Raw genomic sequence first — 19,589 nt, 5'->3', positions numbered from 1 at the left:
GGAATCTCTTTCCCACTGACCTGTAGAGGCTGGACTCTGAATAATATCTGATAGATTATATCCTCCAGAACTGTCAGAGCGTTTGCGTGGCTTCTTTTTTGCCTTAGTTTTTGCTTTTTTGAAAAGGGCTTCCCTATCAAAAACAAACAAAAAATCCCAAGATGGATTAAAGGCAATGAAAATGAGCCTCTGAACTATCAGTGTCAATGTCAAGTTTTTCAGTCAGCAGCAGTAGTTATACTTCAAGAATTAATACCTGCTCCCACCAGCTGTCACTAGCTGCTTGCTCCTGCTCTTCACACAGTGGCAAAATGTTTAGGAAATCATTTGGAGGGAAAACAAAAATCTAGGAGGAAGAGAAAAAAAATCTCTTTCCAAGGCAGATCTAGTCTCTTGTCTAGCAGACTGCACAAAGGCTTCTGCTGACACAGTAGAAGATACAGCAACTGCATAGGATGTCACTGCCACCTAGGTCAGATTAAACCTGCTACACATTGTGGCAACTAACATAACCTACATCCAAGTTTCCAATCTCTTGATTCCTCCTAAATTAGTGAAGTTCAATAAACTCCACAGTTGATCTCATTTTCCCCAACACATATAGTACAAAATAATATTACTTCTTCCATAAAGCAGGTATATATGGTAATGCTACCAAAGTGTCACGTGTTCCACGTGTCTGGTCTGATAAGTTTTTACAGATCATGTTACTCTCACCTCTCAGTCTTCAGAACAAGTATTCAAAGACAGAATACCCGAAGTCCACAAAACCACCAAGGTGAAGCAACCTGATATACAATTGTTTGGATCACATTTTCTAAGACCTCTGAAACACTGGTCACTTGTTTTGTAATTCTGCAGCCAGACAGTAACCACTTTAAAACAACAGACTAAAAACTCATACTACAAAACTTCTTATTTCACATTACAATTCTCTTAATATTAAGAAATGTATTTTATCGCCATTTCCCAGAGAGATCTACAATCATTAAGGTCCGTTTTTCTCTTTTGCTATCTCCTCATTATTCAGTGAAGTTCAATGAACTCCACAGTAGGCCTCATACATACACAGGTCCTCTCATCACATTCACAACTCCCAGACACTACTGTGAATGCTTGTTTTGCAATCTTTAGTCACATGCTACTTACATACTGAAAAAAAAGTACTCCAGTGCAGTTCTGTAACATTTTACAATATTTAAGAGAGTTGAGAACACTCTTTTTAATCTCCATTTCTCCTATTTCTTAGTATTTCAATTCTGAACCCAAAGGGAGTCAGGCACCATCCAAAGAGGGATGACACCACAGACAACCCACCTAGTTAAAAACATTTATGAAAAATACTTACTGAGAATTTTGTTCTGTATTCATTTCTTCCCTTAAAAAGACAAAGTTACCACCATCTTCAGGCTCAAAAGAACTTATGTCAGGTCCATCTGGATATGGAGTAATTACCCTCCTGTCCATAGCTGGAATCTGTAATTGTAAAAGCCGTTACACAAAGTTTCTCTTAAGTTGTATGCTAGCAAATATAGGATCTCTTGCTAAAAAACAAAACAACAACTGCAATTTAAAGCACTTTTACAGATGAAGTATTGAATTATTTAAACATCTGATAAACTCAAGTGACATATTTAGAAAAACAGAAGAATTATTTAAAGTGAGAGAATCAGAATGCATGTTTTAGCTCCCTATAACTCCTGACAAAATAAATGTTTCAAGGTTTTGCAAACATTCATCTTTTACGACTGTATAAAGAATACTGGATTATAATATGCCTTGGTTTTCCCCTATGTATTAAAGTTCAGCTTGGACATTATGTTTCTGACTTACTATATGATCACCCTGAACTTTACACTGGAGTGTAAAGTTTACACTGCTCTCTTCTCCTTTCTTCTAAGTAACAGATGCTCTTTTCCATGGGTTTTGCTAATGTTTTTTCACACAACATTGTTAATTACAGAACATTCATACATTAAACGTGTGTAATTAATTGAAGGACACAGTACTGTTGCAGCAGTGGCTAGTGAATAATGAAATATGAGCTCCATGAGAGTGATAAAAGCAGCAGCTAACATCAGCTTTTGAGTCAGATGTTCCACATTCAGCCTGTCATCTACAGACCCTACAGCTATATATTTATTACTCATCTGTTCTCATTTTAAAACTAGTCAAATTACACTCAAGTTATACTACATACCATTTTTCTGTAATAAACAGACAGATCCTTTACAACTTCATCACTTAAGACATCCAGAGTCCTAAAAAAAGAAAAAAAATTAAAAAATTTCAAATGTATCCTACCATCTTAAAAAAAATAATACACACATTGAAGAAAAATTCAAATTAACTTCTTAAGATTAATCTCACCCACAGGCATAATCACCTATTCATGGTGGTCAGACTCAGAAGAAAGAAAATGAGCACAAAATATAAGCTAGTCAATGCCCTTGTTATAAGGCAGGATTAAACCCACACACTTTCCAGACAGCCTACCTTTATTTAAGGCTTCAGCCAATATAGACCTACGTCATTAAGTCAGCATGACCTGGTCATTACTGTATCTATTTCTGCGTACCTTCAAGTCTTCCTGACGTGCATCTAATACTTCAAGACTGCAGAAATTCTTCTATAAAACTCATCCACAACATCCTTTGACTTTTATGTTAAAAAATAATAATACACACTGGAATAGGCTGCCCAGGGAGGTGGTTGAATCACCATCCCTGGTGGTGTTCAAGAGATGTATAGATGTGGTGCTTGGAAACATGGTTTAAGCACTGAACTTGGCAGAGTTTGGTAATGGTTGGACGCTGTGATTGTAAAGGTCTTTTTCAAACAGAACAATTCTGTGATTCAGTGATTCTGAGCAACAAACTTTATTCAACAGAACTGTTGTGCCTGCATGAGCAGCTCTACCTGGACAAAGCTGTCAAAATTAAGTCCTGTCTCAAGTGTCTCAGATTAAAGGTCTAGCTACACAGTAAAGACATTTTCAGATTTTCATTAAAATGCATATATAATTTTAATTGTAGTAAGAATGCTGCACACCCTTTCCAGGCTTAAGATGAAAGAAATCTGTGCTCAGAATAATACAACGTTACTAGATTTTTAGCCTTCTCTCCAAAATCCAAGGTTAAAATGTTTATACTTTATAAAGATGTGAAGAAGAAAATTGCTAATATGAATGAATTTCTTTATCTGTGATACAAACAGAACAGTTGTGTGACACAGAAACAAAGTGATGGCATTCTGAACTGGTTCAGATGTCTAAGAACTTCTATACATAAAAGGAAGTATGATAAAAAGGCTAGGAATGGAAAGAGTGGAACAATAATAGAGACGGAGGTTTTTTGGTTGGGGTTTTTCAGGTTTGGGTTGGGTTTCTTTTAAGTCTTTGCTAGAAAAGACATTCAAACAGCGCTGACAAGGCTTGCTTAAAGAAGACAATATGTACTCTGGAAGCAAGTTGAAGCTCTATCCAAAAGCACCAAGAGAATCCAGGCCAGAACACACCTTTAATTTCTTAGAACCCTAGCTGAATAATCTTGGAAAGCAACAGTAAGGAAGTCATTTGTTCAGCCCTCACTGCAGACAGCTAAAGCAAAGAGACTACCAGAAGGCAGGCCTATTGTCTTAGGAAAACACAGTAGCTAGAATATACCTATTCAAAATAAAGTAAACCTTCATAGTAACTATCATGTAAAAAAAACAAAACAAACAACCCAAAAAAAAACACAAGAAAAAAACAACACAAACAACAACAAAAAAACACCAACAAAAAACCCACAGCAGTTTTATGCATCTTCAAAACCAATTTATAATACCCAAACAAAAACAGCCCTAATGTCAAAGTCCTCTGAATTCAAGAGAGTATTTAGGCTTTTCACATCAGACTGACAGAGGGTTTTGTACTATGGAACTGGTACAGTATGTACAGATATTTAACTAGTTTCTCACTCCCTGCCTTGCAAAAATGAACGTCCCTTTAAACTAGCAACATTCAGTTGTGTTTTAACACTTAACTGCTCCTGTTAGTTCTTCCAACCCTTTTGCCTTTTGGGGATGTTTGAATTTAACAGCTAGTGTGTGAGCACATTTGCATTTCTCCTTACCTTGCTTCAAGCAAAGCTGCCATATTGAGTCCTATGAACTGCAAGCAGGACAGTTTTAACTGTTCAGCACTGTACATTGCTGAGAACTCCAACAGCTCGGCAGCATTCTTTAAAGTAACTGCAAGGAAAAACACAATAAACTAAATTGGATAACATGCTGCAAAATCATGCAGCAGTTTAAGACTTACTGCACAATATGATCCAGTTATTGAAATATATCATATACTTCTCCATTCCTAGAAAAAACAGTAACGCTCGAATGGCCATGAACTACAGCAAGTTCCACATAACTGCACCAGCTTGAATGCAATAGCTGCTTGCCAGAAACAGAAAGGCCCTACCTACAAATGTGTCAGTTTCAATATCTTGAAACTCAGCAGTACAAAATAAAGGGGAAAAAGAATGGTAAAAATAGCAAATTTCATATACAGCATAAACAGTTCTTAAATCTCCAAATGTTCTTTGAGCACAGAGAAAGAAGGAAAAGGGGGGTAAAGGGGACAGAAAGAGAGAAAAAATTGAAGTCACTAAGAAATGTCAAGCAAAGACTGGATGCTGACTTTGTGTATCAAGTTAAATAACAACACTTAGTGTCTTCTAGAAGAAACAGATCTTCATAGCCATACAGAAACAGCACTGTATCAAGCAAACAACAGATGAACTAGTAGAACTAAATACAAGGACAGAAATAGAAACACAATTCATTTTACGATGTTCTACAGAGAAGTCTGAATTCAATAAAATTAAGATATTTATAAATAAGTTTTGTTTCTTTGTTGTAGTGGTTTGGGGTGTGGCTTTCTTTGCTTTTACTTTTTTTTTTCTATTTAATAAAAGATTGTGAGATGAAGACAACAATGCATAAGGAATGGAAGATTATGCTAACCTAGAACATCACCCACACTAAAGAAAGTGACTGTTAACAGCTATGCAATGAACAGAAAAAAGGAATATAAGCAAATAATTCTGTGCTGAAATAGGCAAGAACATTAACATCTTTTAAATAGCATTTTTTATGTTCTAAATCTTGATAGTACAAGTGGAAGAACTCACGTTTCTCTGCAATGGCTACTTCACAGATTTCTTTGAGTCTCAATATAAGGAGCTGGTCTGCTACCACAAGAACATTACATATGAATTCCACGTTTTGAGAATCTGGAAAACAAAGCATCATGTAAACACTGTGGGGAAGCCAAAAGTTACTATAACACATACAGCTTCAATGAGATTTTATCAGAGGACAAATGTAATGGCTTTGGAAATTCTGACTGGATCTTCACAGCACAAGGAACAGCTTAGAAGAGCACAACCAGTCATTTTTTGGAAGCAACAGAAGGAAGGAGAACGAAAACTACAGTTTGACCATCTAGAAGAACGGTACAAAAAGGCCTGAGGTACAGGTATCACCTCAAAATCTAAAGCAACAGTCACAAAAATGTGGATTTTCTACATAAAACTTCAACACAAGCACATTAAGTACTGAATTTCTATTTTAAAAATATAAAATCTGCAGGAGCTAAGTTAAGTTGGAAATACATTAATGGCACCTTTTATCGCAAGAGCTTCATCTGTATACAGGTAATCTACAATGACCTGTAGTATGTCAGAATGGATTGGCATCTCCAGAGCTGAACGACAGGAAGCCTAAAAAGCAAAAGGATTTAAAAAAAAAAAAAAGAGTAAAAGAAGCTGACTACTTGGAATAAAATAGAAATTAATACAGCAAGTCTCACTACCAAATTACTCAGACTGAGGGTCACATTTTCAAAGTTAAGCAATTATTTAAGCATTTGTACAAAATCTCTTCTTCAATTAAGAACTGACTGTAGCAGAGCAATTAACATCTGCCAAAACCTCTTAATAAATATAAAAGTAACAGTTCAGTGTTCCATCAGTTTGAGCATGCTCTCTAACAATCCTCCCCAATTATATACTTCACCCAAAATGGTTTAAAAGTAGAACTACAGGAATCCCCTACACATACTGAACTGCTTTCTTTTCAAGGTAAGAGATCTAAGAAACCACAAGTTCCCATGCAAGAATAAAATGAAAGTAAGCTTTACCATTAATCCCTAGAAAACTAGATGCTCAGAAAAACCTCTATCTGAAGAACCATCTTAACCATTAAGGCAAAGCTTTTCTATGAAAGTTAGCCATTAAAGCATGTGTCAGAATTCAAGTTTATGCAACACCACTACTGATACTAAAGCAAAGTTTTATACTAAAAGATTTATTTTGCTTTAGAATGTGCTACCGGTACTGACACATTTCCCACAGGAAGTTTAAAAGCCTCTTACATACATTAATACTTCTATAAACCATCTAGAGCACTTGATTCACAAAATATTAATTCAGTATAATTTAGATTTACTTATGAAATAATAAATAACTTACAATCAATTGTACAAATGGGACATTCAAAACAAACAAAAAAAATCAAGCAATCCCTTGTCTCACAGTGTTTTGGATATATTTCCTCAGGGATGAGTGAGGAAAAGGCAGCACAGTAAGTCAGACAGGTGAAGTTCTTTTAGGTAGCAGAACTGCCAGTACTTTGCCAGGTTCTTAGATTTACATTTTGCTGAAAAGCTATGAAAGTTTAGAAAACTCTTTCATACTGCTTCAGCTTTCCACCTCTGAAAAAGGCTTCTCCTTTTACACCTTTCCTTTCTTTCAATAAGCATTATTAATACTATGCAGATAAGAGAGGCATTTAGTGAAATTCCAATGTCCAGGAAACACCAGGACACTGACACACAGCTAGCAAACAGGAACCAAGACAAATAAAAGATCTAAGCATTTTGAAGCAGCAGCTGGTAATTAAGTGGAATAGCCCTTGATATCCTCTATTTCATTAACAGTTAAAGTCAACTAGAGATTCTACACATTGACTCGATTCTGCTGTATCTTTCACTCAGCACACATGAAAAGCTGTAACACACTGCATACTACTTAGATTTTAAGATCTTTTACTGAAAGAAAATGAAAATTCATCCAAACCAGTACTCTGTAAGAACAGTCCAACAGCTTTTATAAATCCATGAACTAGCTCAGAATAAATCACAGAATCACAGAGCATCACAGAATCTTAGGGGTTGGAAGGGACCTTGAAAGATCATCCAGCCCAGCCCCCCTGCCAGAGCAGGATCACCTAAAGCACATCACACAGGAATGCGTCCAGGTGGGTTTTGAATGTCTCCAGCAAAGGAGACTCCACAACCTCTCTGGGCAGCCTGTTCCAGTGCTCTGTCACTCTCACAGGAAAGAAGTTTTTTCTGATGTAAACTCCTGTGTTCCAGTTTGCACCCGTTGTCTCTTGTCCTATCACTAGACATCACCTCTAAACCAAAAGTAATACTTTAATTTCTTTTGATATATATTATTACATTTGTCACTCCCATTTAATACACAATCTCAACAGTATAGATCCAGAGTAACCAAAAATGTGTTATGTTTGTGGGGTTTTTTTTCTTGCAAACAGGATCCAAGAATCCAGCCTTTTTCTTTCTCCAGTATTTAGAATATGTTATTCTAGGAAAAACTGAAAAGCTGTCACTTATCTGCTGCAACAAAACATACTGCCACATATGTTTATTGGCAAGCTTACCTCCATCCACGAGCTGCTTAACATGCTGTGAAAATAATCTGTAAAGAAAGGCATTTCAGTTCAAGATGCAATAAAGTTTCAGGTAAAGTAGACAATACGACTTAAATATATGTAAAAAAATACACACACATACCAAGTCTTGCACAAAGTACACACTTATGACATGGGAATTCCTTTCCATCTAAAGATTTCAGGGTCACATCGCAGAGGTCTGAACTAGAAGATATTTAACAGGATCAGAACTGTGACTATTCAGGAGAGATAGAAGTTGTAAACTCAACAAAATAATGCTTACTTATGAAAGTTAGGATTTATGCCTTAAAATAAAACACACCTGAACATTAATAATAAAATATAAAATTAACCTAAAAATACAGCCACAAATAGCTTCAAGAGAGAAATCTGTAGTCCAAAATTTAGCTCTCAAAACTCTTTCTGAAGTATTTCCTCCAAAACACAGTCAATTGCTGTATCTAAATGCTATGACTAAACAAATTAAGTATCACAGAATGGTTTGAAATGGAAGAGACCTTAAAGATCATCTAGTTGCAACCCCCTACATGGGCAGGAACACCTCCCACTAGATCACATTGCTCAGAGCCCCATCCAACCTGGTCTTGAACACTTTTAGTGAGGGAGCACCCACAACTTCCCTGGGCAACCTGTTCCAGTGTTTCACCACCCTCACAATAAAGAATTTCCTCCTGATGTCTAACCTAAATCTCCCCTCTTGCAGCTTAAAACCATTACCCCTTGTCCTGTCACTACATGCTCTTGTAAAAAGTCCCTCCCCAGCTTTCCTGTAGCCCCTTCAGGTACTGGAAGGCCACTATAAGGTACCCCCTGAAACTTCTCTTCTCCAGGCTGAACAGCCCTAATTCTCTCAGCCTGTACTTGTAGAACAGGTGCTCCAGACCTCATCTTTGCTGCTCTTCTCTGGACTTTTCTCTATGACCTCCGTGTATTATGCATTTCAGTCAATCTTAAATGGTTTATGTTCTTTATTTCTTTTACATTAGTAGCTACTATAAGCTTTAACAATGCATTTTAAGATTAAAGTAATTCAAATTTTGTGAAAAAGCTACTTCTATGCAATGTAGCTTTTAATATGTAAATGTTCAAGCCTTTGGGTATAAATAACCCAAATTAGAAAAGAAACATTGCATTGATAAAAGCATAAGGAATTTTTAATTGAAAGATGCTTTGAAGATTTTCTTAATTAGAAAAAACATAAATTTGCTTATTACCAATCTGTGTCATCTTACTGCCACAGCAAACATATTTGCATATATTTTCAAAAGTCTAACTGCTTTTGACTGAATTACCCACAACATTTCTCCTGGCATCAGTACTGTCTGACACAGTTAATCCACAGAACACATTAATGTACAGTAAAAAGAAGCAAAGATATACCATACATCATGTATCCCAGATTATTAATTCATAGATGAGGCTATAAGCATCTACATAGAACTTCCAAACAAGGGTTACTGTCAAAGAGACAAGTGTATACCAGAAGTTATAATACAGCTGATCAACCTTAGCCTACACGTAGCACATAACGAGATAACATAAAAGGAAGATGGTGGGGGTAGGGGAAGCTTGATTTTAAAAATTTACCATATCTTCTGATTTAATTTCAGTTTGTTCCCACTCTTCTTGTTGATAACATTAATTTTTCCATTTTCTAACCTGACTCCATCCAACCTGCAAAGGATTAACACTAGCAGTAAGTAATTCAATTAGAATACAGTGTAAACAATTAAGATCAGTTTCCCAAAGTAACAGCACTTCAGTGGCCTCTTTTTGTGAATAAGAAAAAGGATCAAAACCATTGCTGAAAACTAGAAGGGTCCAGCTATTTTATTTATTTTAAAGTCTTCACTGCAGATTTGAAACATAACCGACATTCTTAGTTACCTATTTATTATCTTAGATGAAAGCTAAACTGCTATACCTAAGGCCAAAAATCCAGCACTATAGGGTAAAAAATCTAGAAGTTACATATACCAGTCAGTTACCTGAGCAAAGACAGTGGTTTGAAAGAGATGCCTGTTTCAGTAAAGGCTTCTTTAACACCCTAATTCATCAAGGAAATTTGTGAATAGGTTGGTAAAGACACAGGAGTGGTGCTGGTGAATAACAGAGCAATCAACTTTCAAAGGGGAAGATCTTTAACACAGTTTTAGCAGCAGCATCACACCTTTGCTGGTTAATTTTAGTGATTGACAAATACAGTGAAGAAAATTGCCCTGAAAAAGCTCATTCTCTCTATTGACAGGAAAAGCCAAATGCAGAAAAAAACCAAACAACAACACACCAAAACTGAGTAACAGAGTTCTACAGAGACATTTGGTCTCAGTTCCATTAATTCTCCCACATAACATTAAAAACGCAACACTTAAACAATAATTCAACTTTGCTTTGTATTGTTTTACACTAAATGTGTTGTCTATAGAAAAAACTGGTAGGCTACAAACTACAGCATAGAAATTCCTCAATCCAAAACTCAATTAGATCATCTAACAAAATAAGTACTTATGTTTTATGACAGTCATTTGGGAAAGTCAGATGATTTGCATGAGGTGTCAAGTCTCACAGAGCTCATGCCTCTAAAGATACACAGGACAGATGCTTTAAATACAAATGTCCAGGAGGTTCTAGGACACACTAAGGGCCAACAGCACACTTCCAACATACAGAAGTCTATTGAAAAAATAAGCTTTAAGTACATAATCATGCTACAAAAGTCTGCTTCTGATGTTATTCAAAAAGGTCACACATGCTTTCTCTTAGCAAGGAGCATCAGAACAAACTGATGTTCCTTGCTAAGAGATGACACGGTGTGTGCTGTAAACTTGTACACATACAAAGAATAGAACAAGCAAAAAAGGCAGACTTAAACCCCAACTAGCCTTCTTCTTTAGTAACAACATTAGGAACAGCTTGCATATAAACAGTGTGTAAAGAGCTTACCAGGATATAAACTCATATCCTTTCACCCACCTTCCACTTAAATTGCTGAGTCCAAACTTCTTTGCAGCACTTTGCAACATTTTTATGAGGTTAGCTTCTTCACCAGCAACTTTGCCTTTTTTAGATTTGCTCTTTTGTTTTTCATTTATAACTTGCACTTGATTATTTCTATAAATCTCAAATGCAGACTTTCCATTAACATTTTCATCAAAACTCATTTTGCTCAGGTTAGAAATCAAAGTATCTTGATACTCTTCTGATTTTCCTTTATGCAGGATTTTTGGTTTATAACCATGAGTCAAAAGATCACAAGTATCAGTGTATATGAACTGCAGAAGGTATGCAAACAGATCTGGATGAACTTTCTCTATTACATAAAGATCACACCCAACAGCATCTTCATCTTTACGGTAGATGTCTGGAGTGTCTAGCTGGTTGTCACTGGAAACAAACAGCTTCCCGAAGAACTCGGAGCGTACAGCCAAGACGTATTTGTGCAAGGGATAGGTTCTTGTGCCAATCTGAAAAGTCACATCATGGATGCTGTCCATTTCATCTGTTTCATCTAACAGTTTGCCAAAATCCTTTCCAAAACTTGATAATGACACACTTGGAATTTCATAGAGACTACAACAAAATGAAATCCATCAACAAACGCACTATTTACAAGCTCCATAAAATTTTACACAGTATGTTTAATGAAAAGGGTAAGGTTGTTTCTGTTTGGCTTGTTTGGGTTTTTTTTCTTACACTGCTGGACTACTCAACTTTTTTCATCCTATCCTTTACAAAAATAACTAATAATGTGGTATTTAGTCAACCGAATCACATATGTAAGATCAGCTCATGTATGTAAGTTTAGCTCCAGGTTATCAAATACAGTATTTTGTCTTCATAATGTAGCCAGTAAATATGTATTACCAGAACAATCTTATCTCATTCTTCCCACAAGAACACAAAGAAATGTTTGCTGTATTTTGAATTACAATCCAAAGAAATCAGAAAAAAAGTGCTAATATTTACTTATTTATCATATATATTGAAAACTATTATAAAAGTGCAAGGAATGTGGTTCAGTATTCTACATATTAACTACTTTAAGCATTTTTTCCAAACAAATAAAAAATCCACTTATCACTTATTTCAAAGCTGATTATTGGTGACTTCTGAAGGGCTGAATTTCTACATTATTTTGAGCTATTATGTTTAGAAATACATCACAAATGGTTGCCTTAAACACTACAGATAAAATATCAACACTATCTATAATAATTATGCAAATACAAGCTGATGTCTTTGGGTAACTTCAACACAGCTGTTTACTAACAAGTGCTATTCTCTAGCAGTACGGATAACCACATTTACTGTGGCTTCTGTGTGAGCCAAAATTGGTTTTGAAAAGCAGAACGATTTCATTGCAATTGTGCACAAAAAAACCCCAAACAAACAGTTGTTGATATTTAAAATATACCTTGTTTTAGGATCTGACTGTAAAACAGCAAAATTGTTGCCATTAGGATCAGTGGCAATGCTAACAGCTCGGTGGACAAAAGTAAGCTTCTGGAGTCGAATTCTTTCATACACACTGTTTGTATCATGTCCACAAGACATGTCACATGAAGAATTCTGAAGGCTCGATACAAGTTCTGCAAAATAAAAATAATTTTTAAAAATCCACAGAAAAGTTCAGCTAATTAAAATCCAACTGATATAACAAAAAGTCAAGATTTATGACTTCTTTAAGTCCATTGATGTAGTCACTAAATTATGCTGAAGTTTTCAGCATCCTTAACTGAAATGCCAAAAGATCTTTTAAAAATGAGACTGTACATAAATAAGAGGGTTTATGCAGAACTTCTTGAGAAGTGTTTTGCCACTTCTTCAGATAATGGAGAACACTCCCTATAACATTTAACGCATCCTCAAAAAACAAGCTGTGTGCAACAGTGTACAGCAGTGCAAGACTGTCTCATTTTCCTGTCACACAAGTTACAGAAGTTATTATACAGGTGCCTTCAGTCTTAAAATATCTGTTTAAACTTTACCCAAACTAACAAAATACTCTTGGAAAAAATGTGATGTTCTCTGAATACTGGATTATTTTTCAAGAACTGGATAATTGAATACATGCACACCATTCACCACATTCATTAACATCTTTCAAAAAACAGAAGCTCTCATTCATTACAAGCCAATGTTGAACAACAGCTAGACATTGAACTAGTCAACAGATCTGAATTATGAAGTTTCCTTGAAGATACTAAAGCTACAGCAATAAGCATAAAGAAGACAGTGCCTACAGACACATGCCAGCACTAGGATTAACAGAATGAAAAGGAAACACCTCTGCAATGAGGGAACTATTACGTGTTGTGTAGAATAAAAGAAAGTAGCAGTAGAGTAAAACTAGTATGAAACTCTGGATTGAGCAACACAGGAAAGATTTTTGCTGTGAAAGAATTAAAAAATTGACTAATAAAACTAAAGATGGAATCTCAGTATCAAAGGAAGTAGAGCTTCAACATAAAGCTATGCAGTTCCCAGGCTGGAAGGAAATCCGTTTCTGTCCACAGAGTTTTAAGATCCCTACATGAACAGAGCTGACAGTTTACACTAAAATCCTGTCCTATAGACAGGTATCTGCCGCACAGAAAAACAATCCATCAGGACCTGCTCACAACAAGGAGCAATGTTAATCAGGTGGAAATTGCTCTGAACCTTGAATTACGCCCAGATAAGGGTCTTGGAAATGTGATACGGTTTTACAGATTTAGCAGTGCAATGCAGTACACATTCCTTCTTTTATTCAATGTGAGTCTCAGAACTGGTCATCTGTTATATGACTACACCGTTACACTGAACCCTTGTGCTTCTCTTAATCTTCAGAAGTACTCTTCTTCCTGAATATCTCCATCTGAAGGTTAACTGAAGGCTGCAGGGTAAGTAAATCTTAGTATTAGCAAGGAAAGAGAACAGTAGTGGTCAATGGTACCAACTGTAAGCCATTGAGAAAAGAATGAACTCACCACATAGTAGTGTTAGAGACTGTAAAGATTCAGTTAAACTTTTATGTTGAGTTGAAGTATTTAAAAAACATGAAGAAATCACAACTAACCTTTCTTTTCTGATACTTTTTTCCCTTCTTCCAGCCACCTCCCCGTAAAGGCTTCACCATCCTGTGTGACAAACATGATTTCATTCCGATTTAAAGCAACATCGGACATGAAGACTTGCCGGCCATAGACCCAACGACACGGCTTCATGGAGTTGTGAGATGACTTCCAGCAAAACACCTATCATACAATTTTTTCAGAGAAAGGGGAAACCTTCATATCATAGAAAAGCAGTTACATATTACACACTACTTTTTTTTAAACACAAGAATATGTCATCTCCAAGTCGCATATAAAAGGAGAAAGACATTCTTCAAAATTATACCCTAAAGTGTTATTAGCATGTATTACAAAGAAACAACACGTAAGACAGGAACAATCTATTATCATGACAAGGTCCACTGCCCATGAGGGGCATTTGAAAAGTTTCTCTGAATATTCAAACATCTTCACAGCAGCCATCTGTACAACAGTTTTTACTGACATTTCAACAAGGACATCAAAAGGTGTCATCAAGTCAAGAGACAAGATTAATCTAATTCTTAATTTCTAGATTTGTCCAACTGGTTTGCTCATAAAACAGGCAAAATTCAAAGCTAACACACCAAAAATGTAAATAATTTCCTGTCAAGTCTGTGACAAAAATCTCAAGTTTCTCTGCACCAGACAAGTGGTGATCATGACCACACACAAACTTTAAAACATTAAACAGAAATGCGAGGAACTGCATACACAGCAGGACCCTAAAAATGTATACTGTACATGTCTGCAAAAGTGAGTGCAAAGCAATAATCCTGTGCGAGGTAAAGCCCAGGTGTGGCATTAGTGGTGACAAAGCTGGGCTTTCATTTTTGCCCACTGAAGGACCTGCACAGATCTGTTAACACCTACATAAGATGGGGACATAAGAATCGGAGTAACCCATTTTCTTTTCCCACTCTCGAGCCCTACAAAATCACAGAATAGTTGAAGTTGAAAGAGACCCCTGGAGGTCCAACCCCCTGCTCAAGCAGTGCCATGTAGAACAGGTTGATCAGGATCATGAGCAGACAACTTTTTAGTATCTCCAGGGATGGAGATGACACAATCTCCACAGGCAACCTGTGCTAGTGCTCAGTCACACTGACAGTGAAAAAAAATGTTTCCTCATATTCAGAGCCTCCTTTGTTTCAGTTTGTGCCCATTGCCACTTGGTTCTGTCACTGGGCACCACTGAAGAGAGCCTGGCTCTATCTTCTTTACATCTTCCCTTCAAGTATTTACATACATTGATAAGATCCCTCTTGATTCTTCTCTTGTCTAGGTTAAACAGTACTCTCTTAAAGGAAGTACAATCCAGCCAGACAGGAAGTGCTGATTCAGGAAACAGAAGAATAAGATCCCATTCCATGTCCCTACTCAATAATTTATAATGCTTAAAAGAACTAAAGATCCCAGCATTTGCCAGTACTCAGCACGGAAAGAAATAAAATATGGGTTGACACATTTCCACTGATGCAGGAACACAAAGCAGTGTCCCAAAGATGTTGAAGGGGCACTACCAGTGCTACAGATGCTAGAGGTTAAACCTCACATGAACAAACACTGGACTGGAAGTTTATGAAGCCTGAGACAACTTATGACCTAATAAACAGATAAGATAATCTCAAAACATAATTCAGTCAAATGCAAGGAAAGAAAAGGAAATACCCACACTGCTCTTCATTTTTATATACAAGCTCAGTTTTTAAGATTCTTTAAAGGCAGCAGCATTTCACTAACAAGACCTTTTTGTACACACCACTAGATGGCACTGAAGGTTTGGATCTCTCAGTGAGAAGATTAAAAAAGGCTGCGTTTTTGAAGGGTCCTATAAACTGTTACTCTATGAAAGAATAAGGGTAGAAAACAATACATCCACCACAGCATTCTAGTTCTAAGTTCACACAGCATCTATAATTAACTATAAATACTAAGCCATTCACCAGATCTAGTTGCAACTTTTCAACAATAAAAGAGACATCTCATCTATAGAACAGCTGCTTTTCAGCAAAGGCTTTAGAACCTGTAGCCCAGATACTACTTCTGAGACTATTTCTGAAGGGTGCAAAGATGACGGGATAGGTGAGATGAGAAGATAGCTGGGGAAGAAAAAAAAAAAACAAACCTCAAAAAAACAGACCCTGTAGCCTATATAGCCACTTACGTATGTAAAAGTATATAAATTCACACCTTCATTGAAAATCCATTAGATGTTCACAGACTTAAAAACAAACTACTGTACATTACTTCAATAGTCTTCTCATAGCCCTTTAAAAATTATTTAAAAATCACTGACAGCTCTACAAAAATGAACTATTTTCTACACATGATTTTGTCCTGTCAACTTCTTATGTTTGAAGTTTGTTTAATCAGTATGCAACTTGCTATATAATTACGACTTCTGGAGACAAGACTTACTCTTCCAGCTTCATCCAGTGCTAGAATGCAAATCTTCTGACCCTCATTTTCTTTAAGGTGCTGTGTATCTACCTTATATTCCAAATATCCCCCATAGACAAGAACTTTCTTAAGGTTCAGCTGTCTGAAAGAACACAAAAGTATTCAATTAGTATTTCTTCATTATGTATTGATGTTGCTTCTAAGACACGGTTACCTTTTCATTTAGAGAAGCAGTAAAAAAAATATAGTTGGTGTAGTGACACTGAAAAGTTACTTACATTTAGTTGTCCCACTGGTATTACTAATATAACTGCTAATAAAATACTATTAATAGATTGCAATTTTTGCTTTGATTTTAAGTAAGTAACATTAAATCCACAGATTCTTCATGGAATTCCAGTATATTTGATCTTCAACATTACAAAAGTCATAATGGTATACATTTAATTTAGCTGTTTGTATCAAAAGAATGATCCCAGGCTTCTTCTCAGGTTTTTGGTGGGCTTTGGTTTTCACCTGACCAAAATCATGGAAGTTTGTCAGTTTCTTAGTATAAGAGTGCAATACATGATACTAAGTTTCACCAAGTGCCAGCACTTTCACTTACAACCACGTAGAAATTAAAGTGTAAAATAATCATTAAGCTATAATATGTCAATAAATAGTGCTAGAATTTGAAGTGAAGCTGAAAGGCTAACTGGAAGTTAACTGGGGAAAAATGCTAATTTCCTCTGTTATTGCAAACTAAGTAAGACACAGTAGGATCAAATAATTTACTAACTTTATGAGTCATGGGCCCAGTTTCAATAGGTTTTAGCATATGGACCAGATGATGTCATAAGGTCCCTCTTGCAAAACAAATACCCTTTATAACATACTATATCCACATTTCACAGAATCACAGAATGTTAGGGGTTGGAAGGGACCTCTGGAGATCATAAGAGTCCAACCCCCTGCTATTATGAAACAGAACAGCAGATTTTAAACACCTCTACCAAGGTGCATTTATGCAAATTCAGGCTAATAGATGAACACATAAACCCAGTTCCAATATTTTTAAAACTATGGCACAAAATATTTCCTCTTAATATGATGCAGATTTTTCAAATACATTTGATAAACATCAAGTGGCACCTCAGCCTCATCTACTAACAAAAAGAAATCAACAAATAAACAAAAAAGATGCAAATTAAGAAAACTCAGGGGAGCACTGTATTATCTCTATGCACAAAAGTCTTTCAAATAGCTTGCCAATATAAGACTACAGTGAAATCTTCACAACAAATTAGAAAAGTAACACATACTTTGAAGCCATCTTTTTGCACTGATAGTCTGCAAGTAAATAAATATCTCCTCTTTCAGTAACACATACTGTAGCGCCATCACTTGCAGAGACCAAGGACAGAGATACATCTTTATGATGAAGGGCAGAAACTTGGCGAGGTGAAGTTACACATTTTTCTCCATTAGGATCCAGCAGATAACCTAAAAAATACAACATACCCAAAAACCATTACTTGCCATTCCATATATTGTGCATTTAAAGGACGCTCTGCTACACTACTTTGAAGAACCTTTACATTCTAAAAGAGTTTTTAGGTAATTAGATAATACATCTTCAAAATAACTAGAAAGATAAGAGACCCACTAATCACACTTGTTAGTTCATCAAAAACACCAGAAAACATCCAAGATTTGGTACACAAAAAATCAAGTAAGGCATATTTTATAGAAAAAGCTATTTCATGTAATTAGACTCTGCAGTGGTACTGCCTTTGATTTCAAAGAAAGAACATTTATTTAATTACATTACAGCTCAAGACACTAGAAATACAATCACATTGACATAAACTATAGATTATTTCAGCCATTGGAAGATACCAAACAAGCTTGTCATACAAATTAATGTAAGTGCACATATGCATGAAGGCAGGCAGTTAATGGAAAGAACAGAACATTGGAGCTATAATCTAAGGTCTCTGAAAAGATATTAAAAAAAAAGTCAGGCCATTACTGCTCTGCTGAAACAAGAAACCTAACACAAAGAATTTCATAAATAATATAACTCAGCTCTGTGTGCACTTAGGCCTGCACCACAGAGTGGATTAGGGTACAAATATCCAGAAACAAGCAGCAGAGGTACCTCTAAAGCTGGAAGCCACCCTGACATATGACATATGCCCAAACATCTTTAAGAAACAAGGTTTATTACCAAAGGCCTATCACAGTGCCCAGCTGACACAACTATACTGCTGAAGATACAATTACTGTCTCCATAGCAGAATAATCTCAACAAAAGCAACCACACTTATATGATAGGTTCATGTAAAAAAACCCTAAAAAGCAATTAAAAATATTAATTAGTAAGATATTTCTCTGACAAATACAAGTTTTTTCACAAGTTTTTTTGCAATCCTAAATAGGAACGTAAAAAAGTTTGAACCTGATGTTAGAACTGATGCAGATTAACTGTAAGTACCAGTTAGCTAACAGTCCTGTTTGCACACAGATTCAGAACTGCAGAAATCCAAACCAATATTGTAATACCTGTTTATTAAAAAAAGAAAGACAAAAGCAACTAAAACACCCCATTCATACAACAAATCAAGAAGTTCAGCAGATGGTGATACATTTTTTATCAGGTTCTTTCATGACTTCTAATAGAGAGTTATGTGAAGATTCTGGTAATGGCATTGCTGAAAAAACTTCTAGATGTGGGCAAGCATTTCAGTTTAAAAAGTTGGCATGTAAAAATTTAACAGTAGCACATGTACAGTGCATGGTGAAAGAAGGATGTAGGCAGGAAAGCTGAATGCTAGTTTCTAATTTATTAAGGGCAGTACTTGCCAGACTGTTGGGAGGAGACAAGCATGGCTTGGAGTAATTTGCAACACAAACAGCAACATTCTGCTTCTTTAAAGTCTTCAGTAGCAGGACCACACAAGGTACATGAAGGCAAATGAATTAGAGTCCAAATAACAGAGCTAAGTCTGACTAGCTCCCATCATCTCAAAATGTGAAAGTGACTGGCAGAAATGAAAAATATTCTTCAAAAGTGCAAAGGGGTTATGCAATCAGATTGGTTTAAAAAAAAAAAAAGTACAAATGACACTTTTTAATGGCTGGGTTTTACTTTCAGAACACTTCTACCTTACCTAGTTGGCCGCCATTCAGCCCCATGGTATACACTGCTTCCTTAGTCCATAGCACTGTATGGAATGTGCCTGCAGCCACTCCAATCACCATTCTACCTTTCAGGTTTTTTGCCTGAACCTAAGCACAAATCCAAAGTACATCTTAGTATTAAGCAGCAACAGGTGAATTTCACATGTACAAACTTCTGACAACATTCAGCTC

The 19,589-nt window shown here is 36.0% G+C and overlaps 1 protein-coding gene across 2 annotated transcripts in view; it reads right to left on the bottom strand.

Annotated features, from left to right (window-relative positions):
- Nucleotides 1-19,589, bottom strand: part of IBTK (inhibitor of Bruton tyrosine kinase) — a 57,175-nt gene that overhangs the window by 20,033 nt on the left and 17,553 nt on the right. For both annotated transcript variants that reach the window (XM_051613371.1, XM_051613372.1), the window contains exons 7-21: nt 19,388-19,505; nt 17,537-17,717; nt 16,251-16,374; nt 13,814-13,991; nt 12,170-12,344; nt 10,729-11,325; nt 9,343-9,429; nt 7,856-7,938; nt 7,723-7,760; nt 5,663-5,759; nt 5,169-5,270; nt 4,116-4,233; nt 2,201-2,261; nt 1,349-1,476; nt 21-133 (exon numbers count right to left, since the gene is read on the bottom strand). In XM_051613371.1, the coding sequence (XP_051469331.1) occupies nt 21-133; nt 1,349-1,476; nt 2,201-2,261; nt 4,116-4,233; nt 5,169-5,270; nt 5,663-5,759; nt 7,723-7,760; nt 7,856-7,938; nt 9,343-9,429; nt 10,729-11,325; nt 12,170-12,344; nt 13,814-13,991; nt 16,251-16,374; nt 17,537-17,717; nt 19,388-19,505 (2,200 nt within the window). The remainder of the gene's footprint in view (nt 1-20; nt 134-1,348; nt 1,477-2,200; nt 2,262-4,115; nt 4,234-5,168; nt 5,271-5,662; nt 5,760-7,722; nt 7,761-7,855; nt 7,939-9,342; nt 9,430-10,728; nt 11,326-12,169; nt 12,345-13,813; nt 13,992-16,250; nt 16,375-17,536; nt 17,718-19,387; nt 19,506-19,589) is intronic.

Source organism: Apus apus, chromosome 3, assembly GCF_020740795.1.
Source record: "Apus apus isolate bApuApu2 chromosome 3, bApuApu2.pri.cur, whole genome shotgun sequence".
In the NCBI taxonomy this organism is placed as follows: Eukaryota; Metazoa; Chordata; class Aves; order Apodiformes; family Apodidae; genus Apus; species Apus apus.
This window is presented reverse-complemented; position numbering and strand designations above follow the sequence as displayed.